This window comes from Colobus angolensis, unplaced genomic scaffold, assembly GCF_000951035.1.
Source record: "Colobus angolensis palliatus isolate OR3802 unplaced genomic scaffold, Cang.pa_1.0 Scaffold850, whole genome shotgun sequence".
NCBI lineage: Eukaryota > Metazoa > Chordata > Mammalia > Primates > Cercopithecidae > Colobus > Colobus angolensis.
This window is the reverse complement of record NW_012122377.1, coordinates 126,598-151,769: the sequence shown is the minus strand read 5'-3', so window position 1 is coordinate 151,769 and position 25,172 is coordinate 126,598. Positions and strand designations below refer to the sequence as shown.

Genomic DNA, 25,172 nt, shown 5'->3' with positions numbered 1-25,172 from the left:
GTTAGCAGAATTTATCTTATGCAGCAACGGACATTGTGCTCTTTGTTGACATTTATATACAAATCAAAATCAATACCATCCTTTTTTCTCAAGTGACGCTATTATGGCTTGTTGTAAAACTGGCAATGATTTTAGGCTGATGTAGAGCTGGACCTGCTGCTTATATCTGAATTGTTCATAAGACTGGCCCAGTGACTCATTCATAGTTGCCCTACAGGGGAGACAAGAGTATGTTCTAAATTTGAATGTATCCTTTTTATTTTAAAAGGCCAGTTCCGCTGGGCATGGTAACTCAGGCCTATAATCCCAACACTTTGAGAGGCCATGGCAGGTGGATCTCCCAAGCCCAGGAGTTCAAGACCAGCCTGGGCAACATGGCAAAACACTGTCTCTACAAAAAATACAAAAATTAGCCAAGCATGGTAGCATGTACCTCTAGTCCTAGCAACTCTGGAGGCTTAGGTGGGAGGATGACTTGAGCCCAGGAGGTTGAGGCTGCAGTGAACCGTATCATGCCACTGTACTCCAGCCTGGGTAATGAGGGAGACCCTATCTCAAAAAAATAAATAAATGAAAGGCTACTTCCTAAATTTATTATTTAGTTTAAATAGAATTCTACAAATCCTTTAATGTAGAAAAGAAGCTTAAGTTGGGTTCAGGAAGAGTTAACGTCTAGAGATTTGCTGGTCATTTAAAGGAAAAGTAATCGCAAAAGAAAAGCAGAGGGAAATACTCAAATATAATCTCTTATGGAAAGATGCAATGGAGGCTAAGTTGTTTTTGTTTTGTTTTTTGTTTGTTTGTTTTTGAGATGGAGTCTTGCTCTGTCACCAGGCTGGAGTACAGTGGCGTCATCTTGGCTTACTGCAACCTCTGACTCCCTGGTTCAAGCGATTCCTTTGCCTCAGCCTCCCGGGTAGCTGAGATTACAGGCATGTGCCACCAGGCCCAGCTAATTTTTGTATTTTTTGTAGAGACAGGGTTTTGCCATGTTGCCCAGGTTGATCTCAATCTCCTGACATCATGATCTGCCCACCTCGGCCTCCCGGAGTGCTAGGATTACAGGCGTGAACCACTGTACCTGGCTGGAGACTAAGTTTTTAAGTCCAAGGCTGTGAATGGTTGTATTTTCTTTTTTTTTTTTGAGACGAAATCTTGCTCTGTTGTCCAGGCTGCAGGCTGGAGTGCAATGGCATGATCTCGGCTCACTGCAACCTCTGCCTCCCAGTTTCAAGTGATTTTCCTGCCTCAGCCTCCTGAGTAGCCGGGATTATGGGGACGCACCACCACGTCCAGCCAATTTTTGTATTTTTAGTAGAGATGGGGTTTCACCATGTTGGCCAGGCTGGTCTTGAACTCCTGACTTCAAGTGACCTGCCCACCTTGGCTTCCCAAAGTGCTGGGATTGCAGATGTGAGCCACAGTGCCCGGCCAAATGGTTGTATTTTCAATGGAAATCCTTTTGGCATTAGAAGCATATCTTATTTTTATATATATAGATAAAAATGTAAAGTGTGATTGATGGAACTGTTTATTTGGTTGACTTTCTAATTTAAGAAGGGAGATAAAAATCTAATGAATACTTCACATGATCCCCCAACTTGTGTTTCCCCACCCTCATCTCCACTTTTTCAGATAAGTAAGCCCACAGTTGAAAATGATTTAAAAACCCAGAAGATGGGACAGCTCAGAGAGTGGTTTCCTAACACACAAGATCTAGCAGGAAATGATCAGGAAAACATTAGGCATGCAGATAGGAACAACTCGGATGGTAATCATTTGGCTTCAGATGATACTAGTGCCAAGCAAAGTGGTAAGATAATTGTGTTTGGTTGTAATTATTTCACTAATTATTCCTTGTTTTCGTCCCCTGTAGTTTGCTAGTTGAAGAAAAGTTAGAAGTATGTTAATAGATTTTGTATTATACCCAACCTTGTCATTGACTTAATAGGTGAGCATCTGGAAAAAGATCTGGGGAGAAGATCCTCAAAACCACCTGTAGCAAAAGTCAAATGTGGTTTGGACTTAAACCAGCATGAACTTAGTGCTATACAAGAAGTAGAATCACCAGCAAGTGGCAGAACTTCTCTACTAGGTAAATAGATGGTTTGATAAAATAAGATTTTTAAATAATTTGCCAGTTTTCTACTTTTTTTTGAGATGGAGTCTTGCTCTGTTGCCCAGGCTGGAATGCAATGGTGTGATCTCAGCTCATTGCAACCTCCACCTTCTGGGTTCAAGCAATTCTCCTGCCTCAGCCTCCCAAGTAACTGGGATTATAGGCGCCCACTACCACACCCAGCTAATTTTTGTATTTTTTGTAGAGATAGGGTTTCACCATGTTGGCCAGACTGGTCTTGAACTCCTGACCTCAGGTAATCTGCTCGCCTCAGCCTCCCCAAGTCCTGGGATTACAGGCGTGAGCCACCGCACCCGGTCTACATTTTTTCAGAGTGTAAAATGTTTTTTGTTAAACTTATAGCAGAAAAGGGAGATTGGAAAAAAAAAAAAAAACCTAGACTGACTTTCATGAAAAGGAAAAAATGGTTTATGTAAACAGTATTTAAAATTTGGACTTAAGGAAATGTGGCATGGGAAATAACTATGACTGTGTAGTTTCTTTATCTTATTTATGGGGAAACCAACTTATTGTAGACAAAAATTTTTTGATTTTCCATGTTCTGACACTCTTGTTCCTTTCATGTCTGCCTTCTAAATGTGTTTCTTTAGGATACACTCAGGGTTTTTTTTTCTCCTTTCCTTTGTCACTTTCTACTTTCCTACCTTCACTGCTCTTTTCTTGTATTTTTATAGGATTATTATGCTTAAATCCTGGCTTTATGGTCAATTAGAACAGATATATTTATTCACTGTACTACTTTCTACATCCAGGTGTCAGAAAAAAATATGAAAACACCCATCCCTATAAATCTTAATAAATAGTCTTAAGTGAATTTCATAATTATTTTTAAAATTCAGATTCACTAAATAATTTTCTCAATCAAATTTATCAAAATAAATTATTTTTTAAAGGGGAAAATTAGTTTTGTCAATAGAAAGGTACTTAGAAGTTGTATCCTCATTAGTATAGTAGTTGGAAAAAAAAAGCTGTAATGTTAATATTAGCTGTTTTGATCTTCAGCTATAAAATATTGTACCTGTGTTTCTGAGCGTTTGAAAGAATTAAGGGAGGTATGCCATGCAGTGACTCACACCTGTAATCCCAGCACTTTGGGAGGCTAAGATGGGAGGATTGAGACCAACCTGGTGTAACACAGTGAAACCCCATATGGTGGCGCTTGCCTGTAGTTCCAGCTACTTGGGAGGCTGAGGTGGGAGACTTACCTAAGCTCAGGGGGTTGAGACTGCAGCAGTTTCTTTTAAGTCTAGGAATAAGTCTAAATAAGTCAAGATCCCTAGGTAGGCGAACTAAAATCCCTACCAAAACCCCCACTAGGTGAACTACCGGGCCCTCATGATCTTTCTCTTCCTCCCAAGACTTAGTAAGTGTCATTTGTTTGGTAAACTTATTCACATTTCCTTCTCATGATGTCTTGGTCTCATCATAGCCTTTACCATACTTCTTAGGGTAATACTTGTATCATCATATTACATGCAAGTAATTTAAAAAGGGAAATAGCGCTCGAAGGTATAACATGAAACAGCAGTTCTTCCTGCCCCCTACACACCCTTTAATACCACTCACCAGAGGCAGTTACTTTAAAGTCTTTTAAGTATTTCTTCTTGTATTTACTTCCATAGTTGCAGTGGGTTTAAGCAAAAATTAAGCTAAATTATCATTATGGTGATACATAGATAGACCTTTTTCGCTGCTGAGCTCATTAGTATATTATGTGATTATATTTTATTTTTCTAAACTTTTTTTCGTGTAGTAAATTGTCTTCTTAATTTGCTTAAAGTTTTTTTAGAGTGTCTGTCTTTCCACTTTCTACTACTTCAGTTAAATACCTCTCAATATAACGTAGTTTGCACTATTTTCTCTTTGTGTGGAACACCTTTTAGTTGGAAGTTTTATGGGCCATGCTATGCATTCTTAACAAGGGTGTTTTTCCCCCTACAGGGATAAAAATTGGTTCTTGGGGAGGTGAAAAAAACTTTTACTATTTATATGTACAAAGCACAAATACGCATAAACAGATATACAGTATATTTGTGGTTATTAAAACTGAATGGGGGTAGATGCAATTTGAAAAGGAAAAGTCTAAAAAGACTCCTTAAGGGATGATAAAAATAAGGTTGAGAAATACTGAGCTATATTGACCTTTCCATTTTTTGTCCTCTTCCTTGTAGTTCATTTCTTTTTCTTTGGGTTTTGTTTTCTGGGCAAATTTTCTGAATTTTGTCTTCTGACTTTCCTTTTGAACTTTTGATCAAATTGTACTTTCTAAAAGGTTACTCTTTTTCTCTGATTATTTTCCTTTTTTATAGCATCCTGCTATTGTTTCATGGATGCAGAATATCTACTTCAAATATTTATAGTGGATTTTTTGGTTTGGGGTTTTATATTTTTTGTTTGAGTTCTTTCATTTTTGTTGTCTCTGTCTTATACTTTAGAACCTTTCCTCTAATATCTTCATATTTGAACAGGATGCTAAAAGGCCATTTGGAGGTTTTGTCAGGGTGAGGGGCCATATGTGCTGTTGGACTTTATTGGAAAAAGTATGGCTTTGTAGAGAGGATGCTCACCTTAGTATCTGTAGTTCCATTCCTTGAGGGAAAGTTTAGTTTATTCAGAGAAATACCTTCTAAGCTTGAGATAAGCCTGGCTGTTGATATTATTGAGCCAGACCTAGGATATCTGGATTGAGGATACAGACTTTGTTTTAATGCCCTCTGATTTCCTTATGGCATTCTGTCACCCCCTTCCACTCTTGCCTCCCTTCTGTGCCTGATCCCCAGAACCCCAGAGTGTTTCAGATTCGGTTTCTCCAGAGAATAAACCTTTAGTTTCCTCTGGAGACGTTGTTGATGGACAGGGATCTCAGGAGAGGGATATAACTCTTCCAAGTACCTAGACTTAAATGTTCTGTTTTTAGTTTCCTGCTGCATGTATTCCTTTTGTAGTAGTGCCTAGCGCCCTTAATTCCCAGTTTTTGGGGGGATGCTTTATCAAAATATAACCTTCAAAGAAGTGCACAAATCATGTTTGTTTCAGTGGTTTATCACTGTAATAATCACACCCATGTAAACACCACCAGGTCAAGAAGTGGAACATTAGAGAACCCAGTAAACACTTCTCTTTTACCTTCCCAGTTATCCCCTGTCTTCTAAACCATATCTTGATTCTTATACCACAAATTAGTTGTGATTATTTTTGAACTTTATATATAAATTGTGAATGCATGTTATAATGGCTGGTAAATCCTCTATGAATTTTCTTTGTGCTTAGTCAATACTGAGGCATAATCTGATGTGGTGAGGTAGCAGCATCATTAAAAGCTTAGTAAAATTGAGTACAAATAATGTAAAAGCTTGACTGTGAAAGATAAGGAATTATTATTTTCTTGCCATGTACATTAAGTCTTTAAGAGTTTAGATCTCTACCCATAATCTAAATTGGCACTTTAGTTCTAGCTATTAATAGTTCCAGAAACTGAAGCAGAAATTTTTTTTTCCCCCAGGTAAACCAGGTATTTATCAAGACAGAGACCCCCTGAGAGTCTCAATAAGCCGAGAACAAAGTTTCTTTGGGAGCCCCCTGGCCTGTGATCCATTTGGTTGTCTTCAACCGGTTGGCCAAGAGAATGTCTGTGGTGATGACTATGATGAAGCAGGTGAGAAATAAATGGAAACTAGAATTGTATGTACAAGCATATGTGGACGAAAGATATTTATTATTTTGTTATTTGTAATGGTGAAAAATGGTAAATAACCTTAATTACTGCTGTTAATAGAATCATTATGATGCACCCTTACTATATTGTTCTATGCAGTCGTTAAATGAGTAATTTTGCTTTTAAATTGTTTTACTAAACACCAGTAAGAAGTTTATCAGGGTGTGAGTTTTATACAATTGGCAGCATCCGTAAATTTTATGTTTAAGCTTATTTGTAACAATCCGTATCTAATTAAGTACTGTTAAATATTTTAAAAATTCTATCTGTGGGCATTCTAAATAAGCTCGTTTATGTTTATTTTTAAATATTTGGAAAATAAAGATAATTACAAGGAAAAATATTTAAATCACTTCGTCCTAACACCCAAAGACAGCCAATGTTAATCTTCTCACTTCTGAATTTATATATATATAACAGAGGATATTTTATATATAATTTGTGTACTGATCCTACAAAGCATAATTGTAGTACTATTTTATTAGTTGTAAGGCATCTTTTAAGAAGTTACATTTTGGCCAGGCACAGTGGCTCATGCCTGTAATCCCAGCACTATGGGAGGCAAAGGCTGGCAGATCATGAGGTCAGGAGATTGAGACCATCCTGGCTAACACCATGAAACCCTGTCTGTACTAAAAATACAAAAAATTGGGCAGGTGTAGTGGTGGGCACCTGTAGTCCCAGCTAGGCAGGAGAATGGCGTGAACCTGGGAGGTGGAGCTTGCAGTGAGCCGAGATCAAGCCACTGCACTCCAGCCTGGGCGACAGAGCGAGACTCCGTCTCAAAAAAAGAGAGAAGTTACATTTTATAGGCAGATTTATTTTTATTTTAGCTGTACATCTACTTAGATAATTGATATCTTACTTGTATCTATAGTTGAGTGGAATGAGAGATGAAGGAAAGGGATATTCTTTTGAGGGTTTATAAAAAAATTAACTTCAATATCTCCTCTTTAAATTGTGGATTAAAATAACTGTAAAGGATATAATTTTCAGTGAACTATAATTTTTGACATTTTAAAATAAAACATTATTTTTTAATTTTTAATTTTTGTGGCTACATAGTAGGTGTACCTATTTATGGGGTATATGGGATAGTTTGATAGTGGTATACAATGTATAATATTCACATCATGGTAAATGGGGTATCCATCACCTCAAGCATTTATACTTTATTACAAACAATTCAATTACAGTTTTAGTTATTGCAAAATGTACAATGAAATTATTCACTATAGTCACCCTATTGTGCTATCAAATACTAGATTTTATTCTATCTAACTGCTGATTTGTGCCCATTAACCATCCCCACTCCCTGAACGACCCCCAACTACACTTTCCAGCCTCTGATAACTCATTTTTCTACTCTCTATCTCCGTGAGTTCAATTGACTTAATTTTGAGTGCCCACAAATAAGTGAGAACATACGAAGTTTGTCTTTCTGTGCCTGGCTTATTTCACTTAATAAACTCCAGTTCCATCCATGTTATTGCAAATGACATGATCTTATTCCTTTTTATGGCTGAATTGTACTCCATTGTGATATGTGCCACATTTTCTTTATCCATTTGTTTGTTGATGAACACTTAGGTCGCTTCCAACTCTTGGCTATTGTGAACAGTGCTGCAGTCAACATGGGAGTGCAGATAATCTCCTCAGTATACTGATTTCCTTTCTTTTGGGTATATACCTAGCAGCAGGATTGCTGAATCATACGGTAGCGATATTTTTAGTTTTTTGAGGAACGTCCAAACTGCTCTTCATAGTGTTTGTACTGATTTACATTCCCACCAACGGTGTTCCCTTCTCACCACATCTTTGCAAAACATTCATTATTACCTGTCTCAGATAAAAGCCATTTTAACTGGACTGGGAGGATATCTCAAAGTAGTTTTGATTTGCATTTCTCTAGTGATCATTGGTGTTGATTGAACACCTTTTCATATGCCTGTTTGCCATTTGTATTTCTTCTTCTGAGAAATGTCTGTTTGGATTTTCTGCCCATTTTTTAATCAGGTAATTAGATATTTTCCTACAGAGTTGTTTGAGCTCCTTATATATTCTGCCTATGAATCCCTTGTCAGATGGATGGGTAATTACAAACATTTTCTCCCATCCTATTGATTGTCTCTTCACTTTGTTGATTGTTTCTTTTGCTGTGCAAAAGCTTTTTAATTTGATGTGATTCCATTTATCCATTTTTGCTTTGGTTTCCTGTGCTTGTGGGGTATTGCTCAAGAAATCCTTTGCCCAGACCAGTGACCTGGAGGGTTTTCCCAATGTTGTATTTTAATAGTTTCAGGTTTGAGATCTTAAATTTAAATGTTAAATCCATTTTGGTTTGATTTTTTTATATGGTGAGAAGATAGGGGTCTAGTTTTATTCTTCTGTATATGGATATCCAGTTTTCCCAGCACCATTTACTGAAGAGACTCTGTTCCTCCTTGTATGTTCTTGGCACCTTTCTCAAAACTGAGTACACAGTAAATGTATGAAATTGTTCCTGATTCTCTGTTCTGTTCTATTGATCTGTGTGTGTCTATTTTTATGCTAGTGCCATCCTTTTTTGATTACTGTAACTCTGTAGTATAATTTGAAGTTAGGTGGATTCCTCCAGTTTTGTTCTTTTTGCTCAGGATAGCTTTGGCTATTCTGGGTCTTTTGTGGTTGCATATAAATTTTAAGATTTTTTTTCTATTTCTATGAAGAATGTCATTGGTATTTTGATAGGGCTTGCATTGAATCTACAGATTGTTTTGGATAGTGTGGACATTTTAATAATGTTGGGATTCTTCCAATCCAGGAACATGGAATCTCTTTCCATTTTTTGTGTGTCCTCTTTAATTTCTTCCATCAATCTTACAATTTTCATTGTAGAAATCTTTCACTTCTTTAATTAATTCCTAGGTATTTAATTTTCTTTGTAGCTGTAGTAAATGGGATTACTTTCTTGATTTCTTTTTCAGGTGATATGCTTTTGGCATATAAAAATGCTGTGGTGAAAGTGGGCATCCTTGTGTTCAGATCTTAGAGGAAAGGCTTTCAGGTTTTTCCCCATTTGGTATGATACTAGCTGTGGGTGTGTCATATATGGCTTTTATTGTGTTATATTCCTCTGTACCCAGTTTTTTAAGGTTTTTATCATGAAGGAATGTTGAATTTTATCAGATGCTTTCCCAGCATCCATTTAAATGATCATGTGGTTTTTGTCTTTCATTCTGTTGACAGGATGTATCACATTGTTTGTTTTGCATACATTGAACCATCCTTGCATCCCTGGGATAAATTCCACTTAGTCGTAATGAATAATCTTTTTAATGTGTTGTTGAATTCGATTTGCTAGTATTTTAGGCCAGACAGGCCCCAGCCTGGTTTTGAGTGTGGCGCCGGGCTGCCTGTCTTTGGTTTCACTTTCTTGTTTTTTTTTTCTTAAAACAGATACTGAGTATAAAACAATATGAAACACTAAGAGAGAGGGTCTCTCTCTTTCCTCAATAAGAGAAATATGGCTCTGTCCTGGCCAGCCCACAGGCAGCCAGACTTTAAGGTTATCTCCCTTGTTCCCTGAAAATCGCTGTTATCCAGTTCTTAAGGTGCTCAGATTTCATATTGTTTAAACACAACATGCTCTACAAACAATTTGTGCAGTTAACACAATCATCACAGGGTCCTGAGGCAACATACATCCTTAGCTTACGAAGATGTCGGGATTAAGAGATTAAAGACAGGCATAGGAGATCACAAGAGTATTGATTGGGGAAGTGATAAATATCCATGAAATCTTCACAATTTATGTTCAGAGATTGCAGTAAAGACAGGCGTAAGAAATTATAAAAGTATTAATTTGGGGAACTAATAAATGTCCATGAAATCTTCATGATTGATGTGGTTCTGCTGCTGCTTCAGCCAGTCCCTCCGTTCGGAGTCCCTGACTTCTTGCAACAGAGATGGCATCCAAGAGCCAAGGCCTGGAATCGGGGACCCCAAGATCCCACTTGGTGCTACTCCCCACTGTGGCCAAGCTGGTACCTAAACTGCAAGGCAAAGTCCCCTTTATTCTTACCTCTGCTTTTCTCAAACAGGAGTCTCTTCTCATAGCCATCACAGCTATGAATATGCTGGGTCACACATGAAGCCAGCATGTCTCAGAATCTCACCTAAGGCCCATGGGATATACTACCTGGCTTCCACTGCTAGGACCCAAGGGCTTTTTAGTCAGCAGGTGATGAGTCCTGCCAGGACTGGATCCTTCCTTTCAAGGCAGCAGGTTCTCTTCTAGCCCAGGATGTGTCTATAAATGTCATCCAACAGCTAGGTCCTAGTATGGGGACCTCATAAATCTGCCCAGTGTCTTATTCTTCTGTGACTGAGTGGGTATTCAGTTTGCAAAACAAAGTCCTCTTTATTCTTCTCCCTTCTCTCCTCAAGCCGAAGGAAGGGGTCTCTTTTGAAGCTGTGACCTGTGCTGCCTGGGATTAGGGGAGGGGTGGCACAAGCACTCCCCTCGCCACCCTAGCTGGTTTTCACTAGGTCCTGTGACCCCTCCAAGTCTACAGGCTCTGAGCCCAGCACAGCACTAGGACTTGCCTAGGAGTTGCAGTCTTTGTGGCCTAAACAGCCTTTCAAGTTTATTTAGGACTCCAGGGCACTAAATTTAGCCCACAGTGACGAGACTTGCCAAAACTCAACTTCCAACTGCTAGAGTAGGTACTTCCCCTCTGGCTAGGTCTGGTCTAAATGCTCCCTCCATGGGCATTTGCTGAGTTCTGCCTGGTGCTGGCCACACTGAGTTCCAATGCAAAGTCCCAGAATGGCTGGGCTCTCCTTCCCCCAAGCATGCAGATTCTCTCTCCGCACCATGTGGCCACTGTCTGGAGATGAGGGAAGGGTGGTGGTAGCATTTCAAGACTGTCTTTGCTGTCCTGTTCAGTGCCTCTGTCAGTGATACGAAGTGAAAACCAAGTACTGTGATTGCTCACCTGATTTTTGGTTCGTATGAAGGTACTTTTTTATCTAGTTGCTGTTGTGGAATCAGGAGGACCAGAGAGAGTGTATACAGGAGGATGTATACAGTACTTGGGGTGTATACAGGAGGATCAGAGAGAGTGTATACAGGAGGATGTATACAGTACTTGGGGTATATACAGGAGGATGTCTTTATTATTGAGTGCACTCAGACCCAGCAGACTCAATGTCCAAAGACTGGGCACAGAACAAAGACAGTACTTGGCTTTTATACACACTTCACAAAAGAGGGTGGGCTAGCTCGAAGCAAGCTTACAGCAGCGTGAAAGCAGGGATACAGAGGCAGGACAAAGACAGTTAATCAAATTGTAACAGGTTCATAAACCGTTGCTATGCAGCCCTGATGTCCATTATCTAGTTTTGCTCTGAAGAGCCTTGCACTGGTTTATCTCATAACCTTCACTATGGTGCCCAGACAGCTGTAGTTCAGGCCTGCTTAGGCTTCTCATGACCTTCGTTGTAATTCTTAGATAAAACAGAATACTTGGCCGGGCACGGTGACTCACGCCTGTAATTCCAGCACTTTGGGAGGCTGAGGCTGGCAGATTACGAGGTCAGGAGATCGAGACCATCCTAGCTAACACGGTGAAACTCCGTCTCTACTAAAAATACAAAAAAATTAGCCAGGCATGGTGGTGGGCGCCTGTAGTCCCAGCTACTCAGGAGGCTGAGGCAGGAGAATGGCGTGAACCCAGGAGGCAGAGCTTGCAGTGGGCTGAGATCGCGCCACTGCACTCCAGAAAAAAAAAAAAAAAACAGAATACTTCAAGTTATTAGTTACAGAGAACAAGAATCTATAAACTCATACCATAAAACAAAGGAAAACTTGTTTTTCTTCTCCCCATGTTGAGGGAGTGCTGGGAGGGAGAGTCTCCAGAGCACATTAGATAATATTATTAAGACTTTTCCTGGGTCTGGGCTGTGCCTGTTGCTCCCTCTGGGACAAGTCAGCCTAATATAGGAAAGCTTATTTCTCTTTCTTTTTAATTTTTTCTTTCTTTAATTTCCCACCTCAGTTACCAACTTTGAAGTTCCTGTGATGAGGACAGTTGGTGGAAGCTTCTATTCGTCTCTCTTGCTCTACCCCCACCCCGCTCCCGCATCACTCTTTTTAATTTACACAATGGATATTTGCATTTTCTTTTTATTCTACTCGTTGATATCCTCTAGCTAAAGACTACGGGAACACACCTATAGTTGAACCAAGCTGAGTGTCTGACCTGTTGCAGTGAGGGGGAATGCATACCATGGGCAACAGGGCTTTTTGATTATTAGTATTGGATGTTGTCAGGAAGCAGGAGTAATTCTGTTTCGGTACCTGAAAAGTTCTTATCTAGGAGGTAGTATGAATGGAAGTGAAGCTAAAGTTGTAACTGGTAAAACAGCAGCAGTCACTCCTATTAGCCAGGATGAGGGAATGCTTGGTCATTCTTGTGGTTTAGACAGTATTCATGGTTTTGTCTGTGTTCAGATGTGGTTACAAAGGGTCTCATTTCTTTTTTTCTTTATCACGGTCACAGAGTGGCCGTTTCTGAGATTGGCATTCCATGGAATTGTTGATGTTTAACAGAACACCAGGGCCTACCTGATAGTGTCCGGTCAGCTCCTAGATACCAGGGACGCCTTTTCTCTTTCTCAGAATCATTCCCAGATTCAGATTGTTTCAATTTTATTTTATTCTGTTTTGAGACAGGGTCTTGCTCTGTCACCTAGGCTAGAGTGCAGTGGCGCAACCACAGCTCATTGCTGCCTTGACCTCCCAGGCTAAATTGATCCTCCCACCTCAGCCTCCTGAGTAGCTAGGACTACAGGCATGCACCACCCCACCAGCTAATTTTTTAATTTTTGTAGAGACAGGGTCTCACTGTGTTATCCAGACTGGTCTTGAACTCCTCCTAGGCTTGAGCGGTCCTCTCACCTTGGCCTCCCAAAGTGTTGGGATCATAGGCGTGAGCCACCACGGCTGGCCCAGATTGTTTCCATTTTAGAAAGGTCTGTCTTGTTATTACTATTCCATTGTTTCCAACCCACACCTTGATTTAATAGATTTTTTAAGATGGAGCCACTAACTGCAAGCTTTGTACTGTCTGCCTTTGTAGGAAAACAGGAAATGGTGCTTTCCTGCATGGCATGAAAAGATAACAGTAAGGTGTTACTTTCATTATGTCACTTTCCCTTTTTAGGAACTGTTATCAGTGAACCACATCCCAAATGATGACAGTTATTTCTCTTCAGCTTTCAGGGACCTATCCACTGAATCTCTGAACATCTTCAGTGACTCTGATCTTGCTCCTTTGTCTCACTTTTATTTTTCACATCTTACTACTACGCAAATGCTGTCTTATTCATTCATCCCTCCACTGAGGGAGTCTTCTAGGTATATTACAGATGACAGTAAATAATTGTAATTATTATGATTGAATTGAACAACCCAGATGAGCTTCTCATTTCCCAATTAGCTTTTAAAATAAGCTGCTTACGAATAGAAGAGAAAATAAAGACTCACTATAAAATTTCACCAGCCAACCTGGGCGACAGAGCAAGACCCTGTCATCCAAAAAATATATGGTATTTAAAGACAAATATCAGCCAGGCGCAGTGGCTCACACTTGTAATCCCAGCACTTTGGGAGGCCGAGGTGGGCAGATCACAAGGAAGGAGTTCAAGACCAGCCTGGCCAATATGGTGAAACCCCATCTCTACTAAAAATACAAAAATTAGCCAGGCGTGGTGGTGCGCACCTGTAGTCCCAGCTACTCGGGAGGCTGAGACAGAAGAATCTCTTGAACCTGGGAGGCAGAGGTTGCAGTGAGCCAAGATCGTGCCTCTGCACTCTAGCCTGGGTGGCAGAGTGAGACTCTGTCTCAAAAAAAATAAAGACAAAGATTTGCTATTAGCTTTGTTTCTGCTTCATTAACCATAATATATATTATTTTATGAATAAATATCTGTACTCACAGATGTGTACATGTATGTGTGAGGTTTTTTTATTTTTATTTTATTATTTTATTATTTTTTCCTGGTTTTTTTGTTTTGTTTTGTTTCAAGGCACAGTTGTTCACACTGTTGCCCAAGCTGGAGTGCAGTGGTGTCATAGCTCATTCAAAATCCCAAATCCTGGGCTCAAACCATCCACCTGCCTCAGCCTCCAAGATAGCTAGGATTACAGGAGCATGTCACCATGCCCAGCTAATTTTTTATTTTTTTGTAGAGATGAGGTCTTCCTAGGTTGTACAGACTGGTCTGAAACTACGGACCTTAAGCAATCCTCCCACCTCAACCTCCTGAGTTGCTGGGACTACAGGGGTGAGCCACCATGCCTATCTGTTTGTTTACTAGGTCTACATTTGAAAAATAATTCTCCTGGTCCGAATGTAATGAGTTATCTCAATTGATTATTTACAGTCACAGATCGAACTCTTTGTTATATTCTTTTCCCTCTTCTCACTACTGCACTTGATTAATCTTTAAAAAAATAAAATGAATAATTAATAATTCTTAAACATTTAAGAAATATGCCTTTAATGTGCATACCTTCTAATATCATTGAGATTATGAAGCAGAATTTTGTTTATATTCAGTGAAGCAGTTTTAATTGTATTTTTCAGAGCCACAGACTACAATATATCTTGGTGAGCTTTCTCACGAGTGTCAGTTGGTCACTTGGAGTAAGAAGGAAAATAAGCTCAGAATACAAGAGTTGTTAATATGAGACAGAAAGTATAATTTTAATGTTTTAATATATCAAATATAATTAGGAATAATTCATCATAAAAGTAATATATGCTCATTGTGAATTTAGAAAGCTGTAAAAAAACAAAGCTGAGTATAGTGGCTCATGCCTATAATCCCAGCTACTCAGAAGGCTAAGACAGGAGGATCACTTCAGGCTAGCAGTTCAAGACCAGCATGGGAAACATAACAAGACTCTGTCTCTAAAATAATGAAATAAAATAATAGAAGGCACTAAAAGGTACAGTACAAGTAAAAATTACTCCTTGTGCTACCATTCATAAACAACCACTGGCTACATTTTGGTGTGTTTTTTTGAGACAGAGTTTGGCTGTGTTGCAGAGGCTGGAGTGCAGTGGCACATTCTCGGTTCATTACAACCTCTGCCTCCCAGGCTGAAGCAAGCCACCCTTCCACCTCAGTCTCCTGAGTAGCTGGGACTACAGGTGCCTGCCATTGCGCCGGGCTAACTTTTGTAATTTTTGTAGAGATGATGTTTCACCATGTTGCCTAGGGTGGTCTCGAACTTCTGAGCTCAAGTGATCCGCCCACCTCAGCCTCCCAAAGTGCTGGGATTACAGGTGTAAGCCACTGTGCCTGTCCCTGGTGTTTTCTTTATTGTCTCTTTTATATGCATGTTTTCTCATCTTTAGGACCATACTGTGTTTATGATTTAATATTCTTGCTTTTCCACTTAAAATAGTGGCAAAAGCATTTCTCATCACACTGGTTCTTTTCTAGCTTTTAAACCTAATATTCAAATTTCTTAAAGCATTTTATTCATAAAATAACAATAGCCACAGTTTTCCAGGAAAAATTATATTGTGCTGACTAGTGAAATGTTTTTAACAAATAAGGTGAATTTTTTCTTTGATCTAAGAAAATACAACTTTAAGAAGCAAAATGAGAAAGTAGATTGTAGGAAAGCAGGGAATGGTGTCCTGTGGTGCTAAGAATTTGATTTGTCCTATCCCAACTATATTTTTCTCCCATCTTGAACTCCAAAATCCATTTTTCAGTTAAGGTGAAGGAATCTGTTGTTGAAAATCATGCAGTGTTAAGTTATGCTGTGGAGGAAGAACATACATATTTGGGTCCAACTGTGAAGCCAGATGATAAGGTTAGTAATGTCTTAATATTCACTCAATTTTTAGAGCTGTTTGGCTTTCATATTGTCTTCTGTTTAGTTTACAGAAGCTATATTATAACATTAAAGTCCATATTATCTGAGATCTGCTTTTACTGAAGTGGATCAATGATGAAACTAGCCAAATCTGAGCATCAGAAGGCTTTCCAGTCTACCTGATGCATGATCTCTACAGTTCTGAGAAGCAAAACTATAAAACAATGTAAAACAATAAGGGCATATGTTGGGTGTGTGTGTGGGGGGGGTGTGTGTGTGTGTGTGTGTATGCACATGTGTTTATAAAGGTAACAGCTGTAGGAATGAATGAGACTGAAGGTGGGGGGGTGCGTATGTATGTCTATGAAAGCCTAATCATTTCTGGGCAATGATGAAAAGGTTTTTCTACTGATCTTTGTAACTATGAAGGTTTCTACACTTGACCTGAGCTCAGAAATGACAATTGCTAGGGTTGGTGATTTGGGGTTTTCCTACATACTACTTGCTACATTGTGGTCTGATATTCCCCTTAATTTCTAGGCTAAAACACTTTCTCATGAGCCATTATCTTCAGTAACCGTTTCCACTGGAAGCCTTTTAAGTTATGAAAACACAGATTTGAGCCTTACAGATCCAGGTAATAAGGTCAAAATGTTTATAAATAAGTTGAAAGACCAGCACCAGTTGAGTTGCAGTACAGTGATGGAAGGAAGCATTGGTTTTTCGTGATACACCTTGGGGAACTGTTCCTCTAAATCTCAAAAGTGAAGTATGGCTGGGCGTGGTGGCTCATGCCTGTAATCTCAGCACCTTGAGGTGGGAGGATCACTTGAGCCCAGAAGTTTGAGACCATCCTGGGTAACATGGTAGAACCCCATCTCTACAAAAAATACAGAAGTTAGCCAGGTGTGGTGGTATGTGCCTGTAGTCCCAGCTACTCAGGAGGCTGTGGTAAGGGGATCGCTTGAGCCTGGGAGGTCAAGGCTGCAATGAGCCACAATCACGCCACTGCACTCCAGCCTGAGCAACATAGTGAAACCCTGTCTCAAAAAAAAAAAAAAAAAAAAAAAATTCACACCCAGCAAAACATTCTGGAAGTAACAGGGATGCTCTGTGGATCCCCAACAACACTTTTGAGAAGCAGTTGCTAATATATTTTTCCATTCAGTGGAAACCTATCTGAGCAAATTTCATGGTTGTACTGATCTCTTAACAACATGTATCACCATGCCTCTCCACTAAAATATGTCTGTAAGGAAGTACCCAGTATGTGTATAAGGAATATTACATTAAAAGGAGTATAGTGTCACTGTCAATTACTTTTTTTTTTTTTTTTTTTGAGATGGAGTCTTACTCTGTCGCCAGGCTGGAGTGCAAAGGCGTGATCTCAGCTCTCCTGCCTCAGCCTCCAGAGTAGCTGGGACTACAGGTGTGCACCACCACGCCCAGCTGATTTTTGTATTTTTAGTAGAGACGGGGTTTCACCATGTTGGCGAGATGGTCTCCATCTCTTGACTTCGTGATCCACCCGCCTTGGCCTCCCAAAGTGCTGGTATTACAGGCGTGAGCCACCACACCTGACCTATTTACATATTTTCATTAAACTCAATTTTCAGAGTCATTTTCAGAGCACATGGATGATAGCAAGCAAGAATCTACCGCCGGTAAAGAACAGGAAACAAACATAAGTTCCATAGTTCCTTCAACACAAGATATTTATCAGTGGCGGAACTCTTCAGAAGTTCATAAATCTCTGTTGCCTGCAGTGGATGAAACTACATGTGGTCACACACACTTTCGGCAAATGATAGACAAGTACATTAATGAAGCAAATTTGATACCTGAAAAAACAGATTTGCAGGGTAAAATTATTTTTTAAATTTTCACCTTTCGTCATTTTTAATTTTATGCAGTGATTGTTTGAGCTTCAAGTTCTTATGGCCTGCTACAACACCGTTATACCACAGAAAATATTGAGGGCATTTAGTGAGAAAGGGGATCTGCAACCAGTTAGACTCACTGAGGCACGTGTACAGGAGATTAATTAGCAAATCTTCCTTTATCATTGCAGAGTTAACTATTACGGCTGAGACAGTATTACTGATAAATAAGAGCAGGAGCTCAGAAATCAGACAGTTCTGGATTTGAGTCATAGCCTGACCATTTCCTAGCTGTAAAACCAAGGGCAAGTTACTTTTTCATCTTTTGTAAAAGAGGAATGTTAGAGATTAAATGAGATAGTGCACATAAAGCACAATGTCTGGCCCATAGTAACACTGAATACAGTGAGCCTTTTTCCTTTTTTAAGCTTATACTGAAGCAATGGTTACATATGTCCTGTTGATCCTAATTAGCCTCCTAAGGCTGTAGAAACAGAAATTTGTATTTGTCAAAAGTTTGTTCATACTTGTAATCTTAGCACTTTGGGAGGCTGAGGCAGGAGGATTGCTTGAGCCCAGGATTTCAAGACCAGCCTGGGCAACACTGAGACCCCATCTCTATTTAAAAAAAAAAAAAAAAAAAAGTAAAATGAAATTTCTCTAAAAATAAAACTTAAAAAGTTTTGGTCACTGAGAGGATCCCTATTTTTGGACCTTTGAAATAATCGTGATAGGACTTAACTTTAAAGTATCTGCTGATTATGGGGGAAAAACTGAAGTTTTTGTTATACTGGAGTTACCTGAAAATAAGCTTTTATGAATATGTTCTTAATATTCCTTTTCTAGTATTTACCTTAAAAATAAATTTATGGTTTTTTTCCCTCAAAAATTCCAACAGTTGACCTTGACTTTCCAGAATTGGAACACATTTTTCCTAATTTGCATCATCAGCTGTTTAAACCCTTAGAACCACATCCAGATTTTGACTTATCATCATCATCCTCTGGGATTTCTCCAGACAACAGAGACTTTTACCAGGTATATTAAAGCAGATGTCCCATTGCAGTGAATATCTAAAAATAGTTTTAAGCCATTTCTCCTACTGGAACAAGAGTTCTTCTAAACCTTAACCTAGAATCACATGGAAAGCCAGGCACAGTGGCTCATGCCTGTAATCCCAGCACTTTAAGAGCCCAAGGCGGGCAGATCACTTGAGGCCAAGAGTTTGAGACCAGCCTGGCCAACATGGCAAAATCCTGTCTCTACTAAAAATACAAAAATTAGCCAGGTGTGGTGGTATGCACCTGTAGTCCCAGCTACTCGGGAGATTGAGGTGGGAGGACTGCTTGAGCCCAGGAGACAGAGGCTGCAGTGAGCTGAGATTGTGCCACTACTCTCCAGTCTGGGTGACAGAGCCAGACCCTGTCTTTAAAAAAAGAAACAAACAGAAAAAAAGAATCACATGGAAAACTTAAATAAAAAATAAATAAATACTCTTGCCCAGACTACACCCTAGACCAATTAAAGCAGAGTCTCTGGGAGTGCTTGGATAGTATTAATTATTATTATTATTTTTTAAGCTCCCCAAGTGATTCTAATGTGGAACCAAGTTTGAAAACAGCTGCATTGGGCCAGGTGTGGTTGGCTCACACCTATAATCTCAGCACTTTGGGAGTCTGAGGCGGGCAGATTGCTTGAGGACAGGAGTTTGAGATCAGCCTGGCCAACATGGTGAAACCCCGTCTCTGCTAAAAAAAAAAAACACACACAAAAAACAGCTGGGTGTGGTGGCATGCCTGTAGTCCCAGCTACTCGGAGGACTGAGAACCACTTGAACCTGGGAGGCAGAGGTTGCAGTGAGCTGAGATCATGCCACTGCACTCCAGCCTGGACAACATAGTGAGACCCCGTCTCCAAAAAAAAAAAGAAAACCGCTGCATTACAATTTTGCTTGTCCTATCCACCTATCTCCACCTAAGGAGTATGATTCCATAAAAGGCTTGATAACAACTTTTAATTGTGGAACATATTTAAACAGTAAGGTAAATACAATTTTGCAAAATTTAAAGTATCTTCCTACACAGTCAAAGGAGCTGAGATTTTAAACCTGAGTCTTTCTGCTTCCACTTCCTGATAGTCTGACATTTTAAAGTCTCTTTCATATTGATTGAAAAGAACCGGATTTGAAAAAGCAAATCATTACTGTCATAGTAAAGTGGTAATTAAGGAAGAGTAATACCAAAGGAACACAGTGATTATTGATTCAATTGGTAATACCTAATCAGTATTTCAGCCTTTCCCTTTTGTTTCCTGCCAGAGATCAGCTTCTTCATCTGAAAGCCACTGTGCTACTGGATCATCCAAAAGTACAGTTTATTTCACAGCGCTGAGGAGGACCAGCATGCATTCTTCTCTTAACACAAGCCCGAATCAGCAACCTGACACTAACTTGGCTCATGTTGGAGCTCACAGTTTTGCTACAGAAAATATTGGGGGTATGTACGACTAAGTCAGAAAAATTTAATTTTTTCATGATTTTTTACATCATCCATTTCCTTAGAAATTAAGCTTAGCACCTCTTGGTTTGTCTTCACCCCTGTTCTCACCCCTATCCTGGGTGTTAAAAAAATATTTAAATTACAGAAGTAATACATGCATTTTTTTTAAACAATACTGAACATTATCAAATAAAAAGTGTTGCCTCTTGTTCCTCAATTTCCTTACCTCAATCATTATATGATAGTTAACAGTTTACTTTTCTTTTTTTTTTTTTTTGAGACTGAGTTTCACTCTTGTTACCCAGACTGGAGTGCAATGGCACGATCTCAGCTCACTGCAACCTCTGCCTCCGGGGTTCAAGCGATTCTCCTGCCTCAGCCTCCTAAGTAGCTGGGATTACAGGCATGTGCCACCACACCCAGCTAATTTTCTATTTTTAGTAGAGACAGGGTTTCACTATGTTGGTCAGGCTGGTCTTGAACTCCCGACCTCAGATGATCCACCATCTTGGCCTCCCAAAGTGCTAGGATTACAGGCGTGAGCCACCACCCAGCCAGTTTAAGTATTCTTAGGCCAAGTATAGTGGCTCACGCCTGTAATCCTAGCACTTTGGGAGGCTGAGGCAGGAGGATCCCTGGAGCCCAGGAGTTCAAGACCAGCCTGGCAACATAGAAAATAAGTATTCTGGCCAGGCGCGGTGGCTCAAGCCTGTAATCCCAGCACTTTGGGAGGCCGAGACTGGCGGATCACGAGGTCAGGAGATCGAGACCATCCTGGCTAACATGGCGAAACCCCATCTCTACTAAAAAATACAAAAAACTAGCCGGGCGAGGTGGCGGGCGCCTGTAGTCCCAGCTACTCGGGAGGCTGAGGCAGGAGAATGGCATAAACCCGGGAGGCAGAGTTTGCAGTGAGCTGAGATCTGGCCACTGCACTCCAGCCTGGGCAACAGAGTGAGACTCCGTCTCAAAAAAAAAAAAAAGAAAATAAGTATTCTGCTTGAGTTTTTTGTACAAATTATTATACATACATACATACATACATACATGAGATCATGAGATGACACAAGGATGTACAAATTATATATACACATAATTGAGACACATGGATGCTTTATTCTCTTTTCTATTATTAAAATCATATTCACTTCTTATAAAGGAAAAACATCTTCAGTTTATAGCCATATTGCCCTTACTAAATATTAATAGAAAAAAAAATACTTGGTGTGAGCTGTAGTTTGAGAAATCACTGTGACCATCCTTATCTTTGTATTCATGTTTATACACATCAACTTTTATGCCTAAAATTGCAATTGGATGACAAACTATTAGACTGTCAGTATCCAAGTTTTACAACATGTAACAATGATTAACTGGTTTTTAAATTTCTTAATGCAGGATCTGAACAATGTTTTGAACAGCTTCTGCCAGAATATTCTTCACAGGAGGAGAGCCAGCATGCTGATCTACCAAGTATTTTTAGCATTGAAGCAAGGGACTCTTCCCAAGGCATGAAAAATCAGAACTATTCCTCTGAAGAACATACTGAAATACTACAAAACAAGAAAAAAAGTGTTCATTTCCAGCTTTCTGTAGGAAACTTAAGTTCAGTCTACAGTTCATCTGATGAAGCTAATGTATTTGATCAGTTAAATGTACATAGCACTCCATGTGGTTCTAACTCTAGTGAGTGCTCAATAAAACACCAACTAGAAAGCAGAAAGGAAAGGATGGGCTTTGAAGAACTATCAAAAAGAGGGGTTGTTACAATTTTACAAAGTCAAGGACTCACTGAAGATAATAAAAATGAAACCTGTAGGGTTTTAGACATAAATCCACAGATAGAGGAAATTGACTCTCGATTATGTGTAAGTACAGTGGAGATGGGGACTTCAATTCAGGCACCATATTCCTTAACTAAAAATGAAAAATGTTTTGAGAATTCAGCTGAAACAGACATTCCAAAAATCACCAAAAAACTATCTCAACTAAGTCAGTCAGAGCTTTTTGCAAGTTCTGGATCATTTTCATTACAGAGCTCTATACCAGTCTGGGTAAGTGAAATCAGTGTTGTATAAATAACATTTAAGTTCCTTTTTGGGAAAAAATATTTTTATTTAAATATTAGAGATGAAGATCTCACTGTGTTACCCAGGCTGAACTCAAACTCCTAGGATCAAGGGATCTTCCTGCCTCAACTTCCCAAGTAGCTTGGACACACCACAGTGCCTGGCAGGAAAAACCTGAAACAAAATACAAGCAAAACTACTTAATATTCCTTGTGATCACTGGAAATATCCAGCATAATGAAGAAACTTAAAAATTTGAAAGCTGTCTTCTGATTGTATTTTACAAAAGATCCTTTTTCTTCCAATTCAGATATCCTTTCTCCAACTTCCCTGAAAAATGGTGGTTCTGCCTGTGCTTCAGCACGTTCAGTGTTGAGCCTCATTGCAATGTAATCCATTATTGGAATAAGTATTGGAACCCTGCTCCTCATACTAAGCAACTTATAATCTGCTTGCTTTCAACACCAGTCAAATGGTGACTGGTTTTCATCTAGCAGTATGTGCAGTTTATCCTTCCACAAATAAGCACAACAGATTGAAAATAAGAATTACAACTAAACCATGTTTAGTTTTATTTGGCTGCTTTTGTTCTTGTTCAGTGTTTAGATACTTCCTTTGAAACACTTATAATCTGTTGGCTGTCAGTGGCCCACATTTGGCAGCAGCCCAGTCAACCCCTGCTCCCTTTAGACAGGATGCAGTTCTGCACAGCCCCAGCCAACCTGCATTTGTATTTTTTGCCCAACACTACAAGCATTTAGGTTTGTAATCATTGTGGTAGATACTTTCGGTCCATTGTCACACTATTTCATCCCTTCCCCAAAGTTGACTCCAGTATTTCTACAACTGAATGCTGGAGTTACAGAAGCCTAAGGAAATGTGATCTGTTGCTCTTTGCCAATTACTGCTTTTATTTTTCCATTTTCACATTTATATACACTTGCAAAAAAATGCAATATATACAAAATTATTAGTTTTAAGGCTATTTTGACGTAGTTTTCCTTTTAATTGTGGTTCACAGGAAACAGAAACTGGCCATGGTATAATGGAAGAACCAGAACTAACTTTAGTAAGCACCAGTGATATCAGTATTGCTGAAATGGATTTTGCAAATTTAACCCTAGAAGAAAAGAGTGAAAATGAAGCAAAAAGCAGCTTTCGGGTAAATTTAATAAGCATTCCTTCTATTTTATCCCATTATGAGCAAACCAGTTGATTGTCTCTTACAACTTATCAGAAGTTACTCATTGGAGGGAATTATGCTATGCATTTAACTAACCTGACACCCCACCAACTCTCAATTTGTCTTAAACATTTTCACTATTCTGTCAACCACTGCATTTTCTTTTAATCCCCACTCCAATTTATGGCTGTCTCCAAGACTCTGGCAGAACTATGGAGCCAAATTGGAAGTTTTACCTAAACTTATTCCAAGATACTGAAAAATGACTTCAGAACAACTGGTAATTTTACTCCAGTAGTAGGGAGGCAGTAGAATAAAGCTATCTAAACAGAGGCCTAGAGGTGTGAGGGCAGTGGAGCCTGAGCCCAGAACCAGCCTGAGCAACAAGGCAAAACCCAATCCCTTAAAAAATACAAAAATTAGGCATGGTGGCGGGTCTCTGTAGACCCAGCTAAGATTGAGGGTGCCATGAGCTGTGATCATACCGCTGCACTCCAATCTGACAACAGAGCAAGACCCCTTCTTAAAAAAAAAAAAAAAAGGCGGGAGGGGGGCATTTAAAAAGTTGAATAAAACGTGCAACTTTCTTGCCATTAGGTGAGTGAGTTTCTGCCTCTTGTATCAGAAAGAGAAGCCTCAGATTATCCAGCTGTATCAGAACTTTCCATAGAAAAACCAAGGACAGCATCTACTGGTAAGCCTTGGATGGTCTCCACACTTCTAATGGAAAGTAGATACTTTGCCTATTTCTGTCATAAATTTCTTTTCCCCCCAACAGACACCCCTCAAAGGTTTACACCTATACCAGGGAGCTTACAAGAAGCATTTATAAGGAGAAAAAAATCATTTATGGAGAGATCCCACCAGAGGGAGAAAGAAATAAAGAATAAAATTCGTCTCTCTGAAAATTCTCATATCAAAACAGTTAAAGAGAAACCATCTATAAGTATGTTGAATTTTTAAAATCTTCAACAACTCTCCCTGAAATGTTTAAAGCCTTCTCATTACAACTTGATTTCACTTTTCTTTCCTCAGGTTCATCTGTGAGTCGTCTAAAGGGCGTGAATAAAGTCAGAGCATCTTTTCCTGAAGACAGAAAGACCACACAGGCTCTAAAACACCAAAGGGGTCTAAGGTAAGGTTGATTTTATTTTTATTTATTTATTTTTAGTGATTCACTTTTTGCAATGTTTGCCTCTAATTCTATGTAAGTTCTTTACAGGTTATACAATCAACTAGCTGAAATGAAACAACAAAAGGAAGAAAAAGCAAAACAAGAGGCTTATGCCCAAAACAGAGCAAGGGCAAAAGAATTCCATAAGGTAAGTGTAACTGAGGGGGAAGGACTTAATTTTTCAAGCCTGAAGTACACAACTGAATCTACTAAATTTTTATTCCTTCCACAGAAAACACTAGAGAAACTTCGAGCCAGAAATACATGCTGACTTTCTAGAAACAGTGTAAAGAGGTTTTTTTTTTTAAATTGTGTATATGTAGCATTAGACAAAATTATTTAAAGTCAATAAATTTTTATTCAAGGAATTCCATGTTGTGATTTCTTCCACTGTCCATCAAGGTCACTTTAGATCCCCTAAAAAGTTGGAGTCAAAAGATCTTCAAGTTTGCCCTGAAGAAGAGAAATTTTGATTAACCTTTAAAACTCTCACATGGCAACAATCATGGATTATTAAGTTTTATATCTCCTCAGGAAAACATAGCACCAAACATAGGAGTGCTATGGCATCCTATAGAGAACTTCCATCTTTGGTCACAGCGTTAAGAGCTCTGGGTTTCACAGCCTCATAAG

General features: G+C 39.2%; 1 protein-coding gene across 1 annotated transcript in view; it reads left to right on the top strand.

Moving 5' to 3' along the window:
• Positions 1 to 24,907, top strand: part of CEP295 (centrosomal protein 295kDa) — a 65,198-nt gene extending 40,291 nt beyond the window's left edge. The window contains exons 16-30 of the mRNA XM_011930316.1: positions 1,636 to 1,813; positions 1,952 to 2,095; positions 5,643 to 5,795; positions 15,632 to 15,732; positions 16,276 to 16,372; positions 17,352 to 17,597; positions 18,532 to 18,653; positions 19,933 to 20,110; positions 21,512 to 22,167; positions 23,204 to 23,344; positions 23,963 to 24,059; positions 24,144 to 24,311; positions 24,401 to 24,500; positions 24,588 to 24,687; positions 24,772 to 24,907. Of these exons, the coding sequence (XP_011785706.1) occupies positions 1,636 to 1,813; positions 1,952 to 2,095; positions 5,643 to 5,795; positions 15,632 to 15,732; positions 16,276 to 16,372; positions 17,352 to 17,597; positions 18,532 to 18,653; positions 19,933 to 20,110; positions 21,512 to 22,167; positions 23,204 to 23,344; positions 23,963 to 24,059; positions 24,144 to 24,311; positions 24,401 to 24,500; positions 24,588 to 24,687; positions 24,772 to 24,810 (2,520 nt within the window). The 3' untranslated portion in view covers positions 24,811 to 24,907. The remainder of the gene's footprint in view (positions 1 to 1,635; positions 1,814 to 1,951; positions 2,096 to 5,642; positions 5,796 to 15,631; positions 15,733 to 16,275; positions 16,373 to 17,351; positions 17,598 to 18,531; positions 18,654 to 19,932; positions 20,111 to 21,511; positions 22,168 to 23,203; positions 23,345 to 23,962; positions 24,060 to 24,143; positions 24,312 to 24,400; positions 24,501 to 24,587; positions 24,688 to 24,771) is intronic.
• The last annotated feature ends 265 nt before the right edge of the window (positions 24,908 to 25,172 follow it).